The sequence below is a fragment of the Olea europaea genome, unplaced genomic scaffold (assembly GCF_002742605.1).
Source record: "Olea europaea var. sylvestris unplaced genomic scaffold, O_europaea_v1 scaffold724, whole genome shotgun sequence".
Taxonomy (NCBI): Eukaryota; Viridiplantae; Streptophyta; class Magnoliopsida; order Lamiales; family Oleaceae; genus Olea; species Olea europaea.
The window spans coordinates 303977-319578 of record NW_019265645.1 but is presented as its reverse complement, the minus strand read 5'-3'; the positions used below and the strand labels follow the sequence as shown (position 1 = coordinate 319578).

The following is a 15602-nucleotide window of genomic DNA, read 5'->3' as shown; positions in this document are numbered from 1 at the left end:
TGCTCTCTGGCATTTAATTATTACGTAAATTGTTTAAACTTAGCTATGCCAGTGGGGAATGGGGATTAGCAAGATCACTAGTTCACAATTTCACTTTTGTGGCGATGCTTAACAAATTCCCCAGTCTTGGTTGTTATGTATTAACTTGTAAGTATCAACAGAGAACAACTTTTAGATATCTAAGTTGTAGTCTATCTTGTCTGACAAATGATACCTGCCCTCAAAAGATTCGTGGTTATAATAAATAAAAAGAGAGAGTTTGATTCACAGAAATATTTATTTTCTTTTCCTTTTTGGGTCTTAGCTATCATAGTTAGCTATGGTTTATGTGCAATTGGGCTTTGCTAAAGTGAATGTTTGTGGACAATATGAATTGCAGTTGCAGGCTTGGAATTAAAAGTGTGACAATATTTTTTTTTTAAAAAAAGGGTAAAGGAAAAAAAGTGGAGAGGAAACTTCTGTGGGCATGTACCTTAAATATTATGCCTAGGGGTCGAGGCTTTACAAGTCATACAGCGTAGAACTAATTGTTCCCTGATTGTACAAAACTGGACAAATTTAAATTTTTATCATACTATATTCTACACTCGAAAGCAAGCAGAGTGCTTACTGACTGTGACTTTGTAGGCTCGCTTTTGAATGCCGGAATATTGATCAAATACGACTGGAATTTTCTGGGCTTAAATCCTCAAACTTTGAGGAAAGCTTTTTGCGTTTTTCTTTGGTTGATAATTAATCGTGATGGTATGGAAAGTTATGTTTCAATGAATCACCAAAATGTTAACTGTGCAGTCAAATTGGCAAAATTATATGTACGGCTGGTGTTGCTTGGATTTTATAAACTATTTTAACAGATGAAACTCGTGATGTTCATTGCAGCTAACAGCCATTTTCTTATTTTGTTGTGTCTTCCAGTCTGAAGTTTTCACGGTTGCATTTGCACTGCTTGCAGCTGGTGCTGTTATTCTAACCTTGAATGTCTTGCTGCTGGTAAAGCCTCTCTCTTCCCCTCCAACACGCATGCACACGGATTTTATAGTCAAATGATGATAATTCATTTTCAGAAGTTGAATGTGTGAAATTTATCTCCCATTGTGTCAAAACATTGAATATCTGAAGCCCAGAAAGAATTATATGATCCTGGATTGATTGAAAATACTATACTCTTCTTTCAGGGTGGTCATATTATCTTCTTCCAGAGCCTAAGTCTTCTAGGCTACTGTCTATTCCCTCTAGACATCGGTGCCTTAATTTGCATGTTAAAAGACAATGTGATCATCAAAGTGGTGGTGGTTGCTGTGACATTGGCGTGGAGCTCATGGGCTGCATATCCATTTATGAGTAGTGCCGTCAATCCAAGGAGGAAAGCTCTCGCACTTTATCCCGTCTTGCTTATGTACGTATCTGTCGGTTTTCTTATCATAGCTATAGACTGATGCAACAATTATATGGTGGTTATAGTACCACTTCATTAAGTGGTCAAACACTAAACAAAACTATTAACATTTGATATAGTTACCAATTGGATTGCAGTCGAATTGTTTATCAATACTTTCTTGATTTTGAGTTTTGACTGCCCCATATGTAATAGCAGTTGTATATTACTTTTTATTTCGGGTATAAATTTGTGTTTCGTATCTTGTTAAACTATTTCTGGTCTGTAGACTGTAGTTGGCTTCCCAATTGTCACTTCATTAAAAGTTTATTGGTTTATGCATATATCTTATTTATGATTGATTTGAGTGTCTGTTAATTTTGTGCTTCTTGGAGCTCATGGCAGCCTAGTTTTCAATTTCCTTAGGTTTCGTCGTCCTAAAAACTTAAATTACTTCTGTTGACTGATTTTTTTTGTTTAATGGAAAAAATGTTAGAATTAATTGAAGTTTTACGTACATATTCGGCTTTGGTGTCAGAAGTCAGGAGTCAGAAGTTTTGTGATGCGTGGATCAAAGTTTGGAATAGTGCCAGTCAATGTGATTCTCGTTTGCCCTTTTCATCAGCTTCAAACCGTACACTCGTATTTAAACATGAGAGAGAAGAATCACAGAGGTAGAGGTAGAGGGTTGCAGAGGTGGAGGTGGGAGAGCGATGGGGTGTCAAATGGCGTTGCGTTACGAGTCATGTTAAATGGGTGGAGTCGCGTTAGGTGGCCTGGAAGCGGAGGACTGATACAGCACGAGTCAACGTGCAAGCTTATGTTTAAAAGTGGCCTGACTCATTGGAGTGATGACATTTGTACATCATTATGTACATAATGAGATACAGATGGATGATATGAAAGAAAGAGAAAAAATGAGATGGAAAAAAAAAAAAATTCAGTTATAATCTTTCTAACTTCAATCTTAAATAGCATTATTGGACTTATTTTGATAGAATATTATTTAGGAAAAAAAATCACTTGAAATCACCAACAGTTGATTCATAGTACAAGTAGGTCCTTAACCTAAGTCACCACCTTTCATAAAACAGTTGTATTATGTGTACAATCGAGATTGACAATTTCGATTGACAATTAGGCACATGGAAGGGGACTTACTCTGAATAAAAAATCGTGCATCTCCCTTTTATGAGTACATTGTCAATCGAGATTGTCGTACAAGAAGAATAATTCTTCATAAAAATGCAAGCTAGGTCCTCATTGGATGGAAAAAGGACCACGATTGTTAAAATGAATTTTTTTTAGGAAAATACGCTTTGAAATAGTGATTTTTTTCGAGAATGTGTGGTTAAAAAATATGAAAAATTTTAAATTTATGTGCAAAATATTTTATTATAAAAATGTGGTTGAAAATAAATTTAAAAAAATAAAAATTAGTTTAATGGTTGTCAACGGCTAAATTTGAAACCGTTTGAAGTGAGTAGATGAATATTACAAATTCATAGTTTCATTAATGTTAGGAATACCCTTTTGGGAAGGCATCAAATTCATTTGACTCTCGTACGCTAACTTCAGACTTTGCCCCTGTTTCAGTACAGTTATTCTTAAAATTCATTTTTCATAAATATTTTTCACGTAAATTCAAAAATTTTTTCTATTTTTAAATCATACATTCTTAAAAAAATCATTATTTTAAAATATATTACCCCAAAAGGTGAGGCTTAATCAAGACTTAAGCTATCTCCAATCATGCACTAAACCAAAAATCATCTCCAACCATTATGTCAAAATTTACACCAAATGAAAAGTACTTAATCACTATTTTATTTTTTTATTCTTAATTATTATTATTATTATTATGTTAACGTCAAAATTAGTAAGGATAATTTTGAACCAACTTTATACCACAAAAAATGTCTTTTAAGTGTGATTGTGCCATGAGTCATTATATGAATTCACTTGCCTTTTACTAGAATCCTATTCAACTATTAATACATAGTTTCAGCCGAAATTACATCAAATCAGTCAAATCAGCAACAGTGCCGAGCTCGGAACTTGGGTCACCGAATTCTCCTGTGATTGATCGATGAGGCCGGTGGTCATGTGTGAATGTGTTACCCAGGTAATGATGACCTGCAAGGGGCTGGAGTTCGAGAACTTGGAATTGGTTGTTCCGAGCGGCGATGATGTCACCTGTGACAAATGTATCTGATTGATAGGGTGATGTGATAAGAGGTAATCATGATATTTTTCTGAGATAATGGTGGGTATGTCCGACTTGGGAGTATGGGCCGAACTTACATTTAACTGAAGTGGGGTTAGTGAACTGTTTTTATTAGGTCGGATTTCTGATGTCAACAGTTACCCCCAGGTCAGCTCCACCGTAGGGGGCTGGCCTTAGTGATGCTTTCTCCAAGAAGTACATTTATTGCTGTGAAAAGTGTCATCTTTTGATGGGGATGAGCTGTATAAGTAGCTTCTTCAGCAAGCTTGACTAAAACTACGTCGTTTTGTCTCTAAGACTTTTGAGCTATTGATTTTTTCCCTCCATTCCTGGATGGACAGTTCAGATCGCGCCCTCTCAGCTTCTTTTTTTTAAATTCGTTTTTGGCAAGTCATTTCTCCTCCTATTTCGCTGGTTTATTTTCTCAAATATTCGGGCAATCTCCTGAGTTCGTATTTCCATATTCGAGTGAGGTCGTTTTCCCAGTTCATTTCCCAAGTATTCTTCTGTTCTTATCTGCTTCCTCTTTCAGTTTGTGCTTTGTTTCCTAGTTTATACATAAGTTCGGACGAGTCTAGAGTTCATTCCTGGGGCAACCAGTAGGTAGAGTCAATCCCTTTCTCGACGAGTTCGTCTTCTAGTTGTAGGGAAGTTTTTACCCCTGTTCCTATTTCCATAATTAACCCGATCAACTTAGGGCATCCTATCACAGACTTCGGATGTGAGGGTTCCAAAGGAGCGGGTAGATCCAGTAAGGATGTTGAGGAGAGTAATTCTGGGGAGTGGGGAGCGAGTTCTTATAGGTCGGTTGTAACAGGGGATATGTTAGCCAGCTGGCGAGCTAAATACGCCATCCCTAGTTCGGTAGTGATGATAATACCAGAACCATCTGACCGGGTTGACACTCTTTCTAAGGGATGTATTGCTCTAAACTCAGCTATCCTTTAGGCCGACCTTAGGCTTCCCTTTCCTAGGGCAATTCGTAAATTCCTTTCTTCCTCGGGCATAGACCCCATGCAGCTATGCCCTAACGGGTGGCAAACCTTAATAGCCGCCCTTATTCTGTGGAACCAAATGGGGAATCCCGAGCTAAGTGTCCAGTAGTTCGATTCTCTGTTTACTTTTAAGGAGGATGGGAAGAACTTGGGTTGGTGGTACACAAGCGTTAGGCCCAGTACGGGAGGTTCTGTGGTGTTAGACACCCCTTCCTCAACTAAGAAATTGAAGGAAGAGTGGTTCTATGTATCGGGGGAGTGGCAGTTTCATTCTACCGAGGTGAATAGGGAGGACGTGGTTCCCAGGCTCTATCATTCTTTATGTAAGTGTTTTTTTGGGCTTTAGTCTTTTAGCAAGGCGTATGTTGACGAAGTACTGACCTCGGTATTTTTCCTTTTTGCAGATGACAAGAAGGAAACGTTAACCAAAGATACACAGAGACGAGCTGAGGTAAGAAGATCATTACCCAAAAAGCAAAGGTCCTGTAAGTTTGTAATCTCAAATTCGAACTTACACCAGGCCGGTTTGTTGCAAATAGGAGCTTCAAGTTCGGCTCCTTCCAGTTCAAGTAATATTTTGACCCTCATTCACGGTTGTGGTTTCTTTATGTATATACATATTTATTGAGCATTTCACTATTTTCTCAGCTCATCAAAACGAGATGCAGGGCTACAAGGTAGCAAAGGCAGCGGCTACGACCAAAGGAAAAAAGAGAGATGCCCCAGAACGGTTGGAGAGCCGCTTTGAAGAGGTGGAAGAGGAGGTTCCACTGAAAAGGAATCGATCTGCGCCCCCGGCAGCACTGAGGATTCCTGAGGCAGTACCTTAACCGAGCTCTACTCTGCCGTCTCCTTCTTTGCCTTCCCCAGCTACACCCTCTGCTGTCGGGACCAGTTTTGTAAACTTGCAGGATAGGTGCCCAAATTTACAGAGGCCGAGCTGGGAAAGTTTGGTGGGACACCGACCAAAGATATTTTTAGATTATCTCCGAGCTCCTTCTCCTTCTAGAGGGATGACTGCCGTGCTCACTTCACCATTGAGGGAGTCGTCCAATCTGCTTACCCGGAGCTAGGGTGAGACAAAGCAGGGCTATCTGAATGAGATGCTTATTGGTGAGGCCTTGGTCACTGCTCAGCTCCATGGTCACCAATCAATTTTATACATGATGGCAGTGGCGGATAAGGTATACTTCTTACTTTATGGTTTTTTGAGCAACTGTTTTAATGACTTACTTGATTTTTGATTTTTGAAAAACAGGTGAAGTCTGAGCTAGACAAACTTATAGAGGCAAAGGATCAGGCCTTCAGTCTTTATAACAGCATGGTGGCTGAAAAGGCCAAGTTTTCTTTGAGGAGCTGCAGAGGTTGTCTGAGACTGCTGCAGTCCGGGTATTACCGGCAGCCCTGGATGTTGAGGATAGTACCCCCAGCCCCCAAGACCCCTAGGCGGTTAAAAAAATATTGTTTTTGGTATTTAGTTTTACAATATGTTTTTGGCTTATGAATGAACCTTATTTTGACATTTTATGATATTTTGTTTAGAATGGATAACTGTTTATACTCAGTGAGGTTTCTTTAGTAGAGATCTTTTTCTTTTTTTTTGTTGGTGTGACAATACCTCACAAACTTAGCTAAATTTGTAAGAGCGTCATAGTAGTATGTAGAATTACCTTGAATGAATTTTACCTAGTTGTGCAGTACCTGCTTTCCAAACCAGGCTTATGCATTGGGCATTTTTACTAAGTTTAGTACAACGTACGGCCTTAGCTCGTCCTGCGTGTAGAGCAGGGCAGTGAAAATTACCAATAAGGCAGTGAAAATTACCACTAAGGGTTGCAGTACGTAAGGCCTTATCTCGGCCTTTGTATGGAGCAGGGCTTTATAAGATTCTTTAGGAGAAATTTTTCACTAAGTGTCATAGCACATACGACCTTAGATCGGTCTGCGTATGGAGCAAGGCTTTATAAGATTTCTTAGGAGGAATTTTCCACTAAGTGTCGTAGCACATACGATCTTAGATCGGTCTGCGTATGGAGCAGGGCTTTATAAGATTCCTTAGGAGGAATTTTCCACTAAGTGTCGCAGCACATACGACCTTAGATCGGCCTGCGTATGGAGCAAGGCTTTATAAAATTCTTTAGGAGGAATTTTCCACTAAGTGTTGCAGCATATACGACCTTAGATCGGCCTGCGTATGGAGCAGGGCTTTATAAGATTCCTTAGGAGGAATTTTCCACTAAGTGTCGCAGCACATACGACCTTAGATCGGCCTGCGTATGAAGTAGGACTTTATAAGATTCCCTAGGAGAAATAATCCACTAAGTGTCGCAACACATACGACCTTAGATCGGCTTGCATATGGAGCAGGGCTTTATAAGATTCCATAGGAGGAAATTTTCACTAAGTGTCACAGCACATACAACCTTAGATCGGTCTGCGTATGGAGCAGGACTTTATAAGATTCCTTAGGAGGAATTTTTCACTAAATGTTGCGGCACATACGACCATAGATCAGCATGTGTATGGAGCAGGGCTTTATAAGATTCCTTAGGAGGAATTTTCCACTAAGTGTCGCAGCACATACGACCATGTATCGCCCTGCGTATGGAGTATGGCTTTGTAAGATTCTGACAAAGTGTTGAATAAAATGTTCAAAAATAGGAAATCCCTTTTTATTGATGTGATTGACATTACAAAGGGGGCTTTATATGGGCTTTTCACGTTCACTAATAGTACTGCTTAAGGTGTTCGGCATTTCAAGGATGGGGTAAGGGTATATCCCCCAAGTCTTCCAGTTCATATGCCCCTTTTAGCAGGACCTTCGTTATCAGATAGGGACTTTCCCAATTCAAACCCAGGCATCCACTGCCGATCTCTCTTATGGGGAGGAATACCTTCCGTAAGATGAGGGATCCTACCTTAAATTCTCTCTTTCGCACTTTTTGATTGTAGTACTTGGCGTTCCGCTGTTTGTAAACAGCATTCTTGAGTTCGGCGTTGTTCCTTTTCTCCTCGGTTAGCTCGAGTTCCGTGCGAAGAGCTCTGTGGTTCCTTTTTTCGTCATAATCTGTTATGTGCAGCGAGGAAATGCTGACTTCTAATAGGATCACGGCCTCTACGCCGAAAGCCAGTGAGAATAGGGTTTCTCCCATGCTTGTCCTTGCAGTAGTGCGATAAGACCATAGCACACTGGGGAGTTCTTCGACCCATCCTCCTTTAAACAAGTCAAGTTTTACTTTTAATGTGTGCTTAATAATTTTGTTAATGGCTTCGACTTGGCCGTTTACTTATGGATGGTTCGATGATGAGAAATGTTTCTTGGTGCTGAACTATTCGCAGAAGTCTGAAAGTCGTGCGTTGTCAAACTGTTTTCCATTGTCCGTAACAATGGAGTGAGGTATGCCGAACCTGCAGATCACTGATTTCCACAAAAAGTTTGTTGTTTTTTGTTCGGTGATGGTGGCAAGTGGCTCTGCCTCGGCCCATTTAGTGAAGTAATCCACTGCGACGATGGTGAATTTTACCTCTCCTTTTCCAATGGGCATGGGTCCAATTAGGTCGACCCCCCATTTTGCAAAGGGCCAAGGTGCTGTTACTGGGTTCAGTTCACGCGGTAGAGTATTTATGATGGGGGCAAGGAGCTAGCACTTGTCGCATCTTTTGACAAATTTAAGGGAATCACGTCTTATTGCAGGCCAAAAGTATCATTGTCGTATGATCTTGTGGGCTAGTGAAAGTCCACTGGAATGGTTTCCACATATTCCTTCGTGAACGTCCTGCAGGGCGTGCTGAGCTTCTCCTTCGTTCAAGCACCATAACAAAGGCGTAGAATATCCCCGTTTGTATAGTATATTATCAATGTGTGTGTACCTAGCCGACCTTATTCGGAGCTTTCTAGCCTCTACAGAGTTTTCGAGATATTTCCCGATTTTCAGGTAAGCGATGATATCGTCCTGCCAAGTTGGTTTGGGGTCTATCATCATAAGGACCACTTTAGCCAGCTCGGTGGACGGTAGGGATATTCTTCCTACGGGGATGCTATCGAACTCTTCGATTCCCTCACTGGTGGCTAGGCGGGCCAGTGCATCGGCGTGACCGTTCTGAGATCGAGGAATTTGTTTGACTTGGGTGGTGTTGAATCTTTCAAGTTCTTTTTTCAAAACTCATAGGTAATTGTCCATCCTGTCTTCTTTCGCCAAATATACACCGTTGACCTGATTCATGACTAGTTGGGAGTTGCTGTGTAGGATCAGGTCGGAGATCCCTAACCCTGAGCTCATCCTTGCTCCGGCAATGAGAGCTTCGTACTCAGCCTCATTATTTGAGGCTTTAAAGTCAAATGGCAAAGCTTCGTAGAATATGCGGTGATCAGGGCTGATTAATACGACGTCGACTCCAGATCGTTTTTCGGTGGATGAACCGTCGACATAAAGTTTCCAAGGGGTTTCTTTCTGTTGTTCCCCAATTGGGACGTTGCAGAACTCAGAGACAAAGTCGGTGAGTGCTTAGCCCTTTATGGAGGAACAAGGCATGTATTTGATGTCAAATTATTCGAGTTCTACTGCCCATTTTACCATGCAACCAGAGGTGTCGAGCTTTTGCAGCGTTTGCCTCAATGGAGAGTTAGTAAGGACCTCAATGGTGTGTTCCAAGAAATATGGCCTCAATTTTCGCGCTGCTATCAGCAGGGTAAATGCCAGTTTCTCTACAGGTGAATATCTAAGCTCAGCTTCGTGAAGAGCTTTTCTTACATAATAAACTAGGTGTTGAACGCCATTTTCTTCTCGGGTTAGAACGGAACTAATGGCATGCTCTGAAATAGATAAATATAGTTTCAGGGCCTCGCTTGCCTTAGGTTTTGAAAGCAATGGAGGTCGGGCTAGTTGTCTCTTTAGCTCGTTAAAGGCGTCCTGACATTCTTTGGTCCATTCGAACTTCTTTCCTCCTCGTAACGTGTCGAAGAAGGGTTTGCAGCGGTCCGTAAACTTGGAGATGAACCGACTGAGGATGGCAACCCTTCCGGTTAAACTTTGTACCTCTCTAGGTTTGGTTGGAGACTTCATTTGGATGACAGCTTGTATTTTTTCAGGATTTGCTTCGATTCCTCGGTTGTTTACAATGTAACCTAGGAATCTTCCAGAACTGACCCCGAAACCACATTTCCTCGGGTTCAACTTCATTCCATACTTCCTCAGTATATCAAACATTTCGGTCTGGTACCGACAGTGGTCCTTGGCCTTGATGCTTTTGACCAGCATATCATCAACATACACTTCCATTGTCTTTCCGATCTGCTGGAAAAACATGGAATTCACAAGTCGTTGGTAGGTGGCGCCAGCGTTTTTGAGACCAAATGGCATTACTCTGTAGCAATAAAGACCTCGGTCAGTTACAAACGAGGTATGTTCCTGATCCAGGCCGTACATCGATATCTGGTTGTATCAGGCATACACATCCATGAAGCTGAGTAGTTCGTGTCCGGCAGTGGCGTCCACCATTTGATCTATTATGGACAATGGAAAGCTGTCTTTGGGCATGCTTTGTTGAGATCGGTGAAATCTATGCATACCATCCAATCTCCGTTGTGTTTTTTCACAAGGATCGAATTCGCAACCCACTTCGAGTATTTCGCTTCACGGAGAAAACCATTGTTCAACAGCTTTTGCACCTTCTTGTTGAGTGCTTCATATCTTTCAGGGTTCAGAGGTCGTCGTTTTTGCTGCTTTGGCCGAACTGAAGGATCCACCTGTAATTTGTGGCATGTAATACTGGGATCTATTCCTCTTATGTCACTGTGATCCACGGCGAAGACATCAAGGTTTTGTTTAAGGAAAGCCACAATCTTGCTTCGGGTAGAGGGCTGCAGCTCGCACCCGACTTTGAGCTCCTTTGTTTGGTCCTTGGCACAGACTCGAACTCCTTCTAGTTCTCCTCCTTCAATCCTGGTCCATGGGTCTAAGGGAATGAGTTTGGATTTCCATATGTTTGCCATATGTACTCCTGGGGAGTTGCGTTGATGGCTGGCACAGGCTTTCCATTGACATCTTTCAGCGAGCTCCTTGTTTCGTTCGACTTTTCCCACACCATGGGGTATGGGAAACTTGATAGAATAGTGATATAGGGAAACTACTGCTCTCGGGCTGAAGAGTAGAGGCTGTCCCATCACAACGTCATAAGGGGAGGGAGTGTCGAACACCACGAACTCGGAGTTCGTCTTCAACTGTCGGGGGTGCTGATCCTGACTCAACTTTGAGTTTAATTGATCCTTTAGCAGAAGTCAAGGCTTCGCTTAATCCTAGGACCATATTTGGGTATGGTCAAAGGAAGTTAGTAGGGATACCCATCCATTTAAGGGTGTTGCTGAATAGGATATTCAGAGCGCTTCCTGTGTCCACCAAGACTTTGGGGATGGTTACCCCGACCACAGGCAACGAGATTATCAGAACTCCGTGGTAAGGATGTGGGTCTGCCTCCTTCTCGTCAAACGATAGTTGCTCATCTGTGGCTTTTTTGAGGTTCTTTTCAGTTATGCCGATCTCCGAGAGATCCACAACGATTTTTCTCTTCGATCTGGCTTCCTCGGCTTGCATGTTCGTCCTACTCCTTATCATGTTGACTTGTGGCCTTGGTAGGTCGATGTTGTGGGCTCTTGCAGTAGCTTGATCTCCTTGGATAATTCCATTCCTGTAAGGAGTGGGAAATTTCACGCAATAATGATAAATTGGCATGGCAACTTTTAGTTCGTGCAAAATGGGTTGTCCTAATATTGCATTGTAATTGGATGGCAAATCGACCACCACAAAATTCGCTAGGATCCTTCTTTGGCAAGGAGCTTCGCCCAGCTCCACAATAAGGACGATCTGACCTAGGGCTTCAATAAGATCCCCAGAAAATCCCTGTAGCTTCCTTGGGTACGGTTGGAGGTAGCGGACTAATATTTCCAACTGCCTTAAGGTTTGTGAGTACAGTATGTTGACGAACTTCCATTGTCCACTAGAGTATGGTGGACTTTTACTCCGGCAACCGTTATTGTGACCACCAGGGCGTCACTCTGGTCTTGAAGGATTCCTTCAGAATCTTCTTCCGTGAGCAAGAACAATTTAGGGTCTATGCCGGTCTTAGGGGTTTGATTCCAGTAGTTCGGCACGATTTTTGCACTTTGGGCTTGCCTTCGCCTGGCCCTTCTGGATCCCTCAAGATACTAATTTCCGCCTACCATCATTTTGATTAAGGCATGTAGGGGTAGGTCACGGTTAGGGATTGCCTACTGGGCTCGTGTGGGAGTCCCCTATAGGGGTGGCTGCTGCGTCGTAAGTCGATCTGCTTCTTTTGGCTTGGCAACAAACTCCTATAACTGACCTCTTCGAATTAAGGATTCAACTTCCTCTTTTAAGTCCCGGCAGTTATCAGTGTCATGGCCCATCGTCCTGTGGCTTTGGCAGTATTGTCCCTAGCGTTGTCCTGCTTGTCCGTCCTTTAGGATTATAGGTCTGTGAAATGCCTCTTTTGTATTGGCTTGCGTGAATATCTCTTCCAAGGAGGCTTTGAGTGGGTGGTACTCCCGGAACTTGTATGGCTGAGCCCTAGGACGTTCTCTTTCTCTCATGTCCTTCTTTCTTTCGAGCTGGAGACTGCGGCTTGGTTTTTTTCTTTTACCGTATCGCAGAGGTCAGTTTCGCGTCTTGCTTCCTCTTGGTCAGAGGTTGCTTCTTCAACGCTTATGTATTTCTCAGCTCGATTCAGAAACTTGTGATAAGTCCTTGGACCATCCTCGTGTACTGACCACCAGAATCTCCTTTTGGGTCTTAGTCCTGCTAATACGGCCATGAGTGCCGCATCGTCAGATATTTTTTCCACTTCCATGGATTGCTTGGTAAACCTGCTCAGATAGCTTTTGAGAGATTCACTTCTTCCCTGCTTGATGCTCACTAGTCTTTGGGTGTCTTATTCTGGCCTTGGAGCCCATGAACTGGGCCAAGAATGCCGTGGCTAGATCATTCCAAGTCTTTACCGACCTCTCGTGTAGTCTCCTAAACCATCTTTGGGCTTTGTCTCCCACAGTCAGGGGAATGGCCGGCACATGATTGCGTTGCTTGCCCCCTGTAGTTCCATCCACGAAGTGTATTTGTCAAGGTGGCTGAGGGGATCACCATCCCTTTCGTATGCGGCGATCTGGGGAATTTTCAATTTTTCAAGTAATGGTTCGATAAGGACATCCTCAGTGAAGGGGGAATGTCATTTGGTTTGGTAACCTTCAGTACCACCTTTATTTTTAGCCTCCAGTTCGGCGATGCGATTTTTAAGCGCGCTTAGTTCATGTTCTGTTTGTTCCAAAGGACGTTTCAGGTCGGTTTGTCCTTGCGTAAGAGTCAGTAAGTGATGGGTCCCCAATCTGTCGAACACACTTGCAGTCCTCCTCGCCCCGAGTTCGTTACTTTTGGCCTCGTTAGTTTGAATTCTTGATGATTCTCCTCTTGAAAAGTGGAGAGTCCTTTTGGTGGGGGGACGCCTTGCCTTTGTCCTTACAGAGGATTCTACCTCGGTATCTGGTGGGGACGAATGAGCTTGGCTCCTTTCCAGTCATCCCACTGCATTTGTCAATTTTTCCAGGGCTTCCCTCATTGCGGTCATTTGAGGGTCCTGCCGTTGTGGAGGACTCAGTGGTGTTCGTTTCATGAGGGTGGGTATGAGATGGATTTCTGGAACTTGAGCTATGACTCATGGCTCTTGAAATTTTGTGGAGCGAATGAGACTATTTTTCATAATTAAGGCTCTCCTTCTAGCACCAAACTGTTGACGTCAAAATTAGCAAGGATAATTTTAAACCAATTTTAAGAAAAAAGGAGATTTATTCTTGAAAAAGACCACAAAAAATGTCTTTTAAGTGTGATTGTGCCATGAGTCGTTATATGAATTCACTTGCCTTTTACAAGAGTCCTATTCAACTATTTATACATAGTTTCAGTCGAAATTATATCAAATCAGTCAAATCAGCAATAGTGCCGAGCTTGGAACTCAGGTCGTCAAATTCTCCTGTGATTGGTCGATGAGGTCGGTGGTCATGTGTCAATGTGTTACCCAGGTAATGATAACCTGCAAGGGGCTGGAGTTCGAGAACTTGGAATTAGTTGTTCCGGGCGGCGATGATGTCATCTGTGACAAGTGTATCTGATTGATAGGGTGATGTGACAAAGGGTAATCTTGATATTTTTCTAAGATAACGACGGGTATGTCCGACCTGGGAGTATGGGCCTAACTTACATTTAACTAAGGTGGGGTTAGCAAACTGTTTTTATTAGGTCGGAGTTCGGATGTCAACAGTTACCCCCCAGATCAGTTCTTCCGTAAGGGGGAGCTAACATTCTGACTTGACTAGTTCTTTTTCCAAGAAAGGTAATTATTACTATGCCAAATGTCGTGCCTGGATAGGGATGTGCTGTGCAGCACTTTTGGATTGCTTCTCCAGGAAGTTTCATCAAAACTACGTCATTTTGACTTGCAAGTTTCTGGGCCGTTTGATGATTCCCTCTATTTTTGGATGAGCGGTTCAGATCATGTCTCTTGAGTTTCTTTTCCCTTAAATCCCTTTTCATTCCTCTTTTCACTGTTTCACTTTGCGTAACTCTTTTCTTTCAAAGCTTTTGGGAAATTACTTCAATTCGTATTCTATTTTCACGAGTGAGGTCGACAACCTTCAGTTCTCAAGTATTCCTTTGTTTCTTCCTCACATTCTTCTGTTCAAGCTTTATTGGTTTTCCTCTGCATGAGCTCGACCGAATCTAGAATGCATTCCTGGGGGAATCACCAAGAAGAATCTGTCCCACCCTTTCCTAGTTCTTCGTCCAGCTGTTAGGAAGTCTTGATCTCAGTCCCTCTTTCCGTAGCTAATCCACTGGACCTAGGACATCCTGTGAATATGAGGTCGAGGAGTGAGGATTTGAGGAGAGAAAGGGTTGAATCTCGCGAGGTCAGTCAGGGGAATAACTCAGGTGAGTGGGGGGCTAGTTTAGCATTTTCACCCCTATCTTTCACCTTTCATCTTTCATTACGCAAAAGGTCATTTTCATCCATTTTTTAAATAAAATGACGATTTTACCTTCCTATTCAAATAAAATAAAAAGAAAAGAAAAGAAAATTAAATAATTAATTGCAATCATAGTCCTAAATCTTTCAAAACATTACAGATAAGTCCTTAATTCTCTACTACCGCCACTTTCACAACCCCATCAAGCCACCACCTATAGATCCATATAGCACCACCTTTCAATCACAACACCTATCGGACTCCACTACCACCAGCCTCGCCTCACTCTCCCCAATATCATCCTCCATAGTATTGGTCACCAATTTGTCCGAAACAATCACATTTACGATGGTGGAGTCCGGTGGGCATGGTGGCCAAAATGTGGTGTTATGTGGATTTATAGTTGGCAGCTTGATAGATTGTGAAAACGGTGGTTGTTAAGAATTTATGATTTCTTTGTAAATTTTTAAAAATTTAAGGACTATAGTTGCAGTTGGTAATTCATCTTTTCTTTTTGTTTTATTTGAATATTAGAGTAAAATCGTCATTTTATTGAAAAAAAATGGATGAAAATAACCTTTTGCGCAATGAAATGTGAAAGGTAGGGATGAAAATGCTAAAAAATGAAATGTATAAACGTTTTGCACAATAACATTGAAAAGGTAGGGACTTTTTATGCTAATTATGCAAAAAATTGAAAGGTATGGACGTTTTTCACAATAATATTGAAAGGTATGGACCTTTTGTGCTAATTACCCTTTAATTTAACAGAGCATTTTAATGGAGAGTTGACAGAATGACATTTTGCGCAAAAAAAGGTAAAGGTGAGGGTGTAATCCGCCAAAAAAGAAAGGTAGGGACGTTTTTCACAAAAAATCTAAAGGTAGGATCGTTTTGTACTAATTACCTAAAAATATATAAAATAAATTATACAAATACCTTTAATTAATTTATTTAAAAAATGAAAATAAAAGGGTAAAA

The 15602-nt window shown here is 41.7% G+C and overlaps 1 protein-coding gene and 1 long non-coding RNA gene across 2 annotated transcripts; one reads left to right on the top strand and one right to left on the bottom strand.

Moving 5' to 3' along the window:
* The first annotated feature begins 51 nt into the window (after positions 1-51).
* LOC111390903 lies at positions 52-1650 on the top strand. Its single transcript, XR_002702024.1, has 2 exons — positions 52-990; positions 1176-1650. It is a non-coding gene; the product is annotated as an uncharacterized LOC111390903 (long non-coding RNA).
* Positions 1651-8301: 6651 nt separating this feature from the next.
* Positions 8302-10589, bottom strand: LOC111390913. Its single transcript, XM_023016032.1, has 4 exons — positions 10167-10589; positions 9172-10029; positions 8812-9048; positions 8302-8697 (listed from the first exon to the last, which is right to left on the bottom strand). Exons 1-4 carry the CDS (start codon positions 10587-10589, stop codon positions 8302-8304), a joined length of 1914 nt encoding a protein of 637 aa, XP_022871800.1.
* Positions 10590-15602: the final 5013 nt, after the last annotated feature.

Excerpts from the sequence above, each read along its gene's own strand:
- LOC111390913 (XM_023016032.1), bottom strand. The coding sequence starts at position 10,589 with ATGGCAAACATATGGAAATCCAAACTCATTCCCTTAGACCCATGGACC. Across the intron at positions 10,030-10,166 it reads AACACAACGGAGATTGGATG|ATATCGATGTACGGCCTGGA; the intron begins GTATGCATAGAT and ends TGATACAACCAG. Across the intron at positions 8,698-8,811 it reads CCCAACTAGTCATGAATCAG|AACGGTCACGCCGATGCACT; the intron begins GTCAACGGTGTA and ends CCTCGATCTCAG.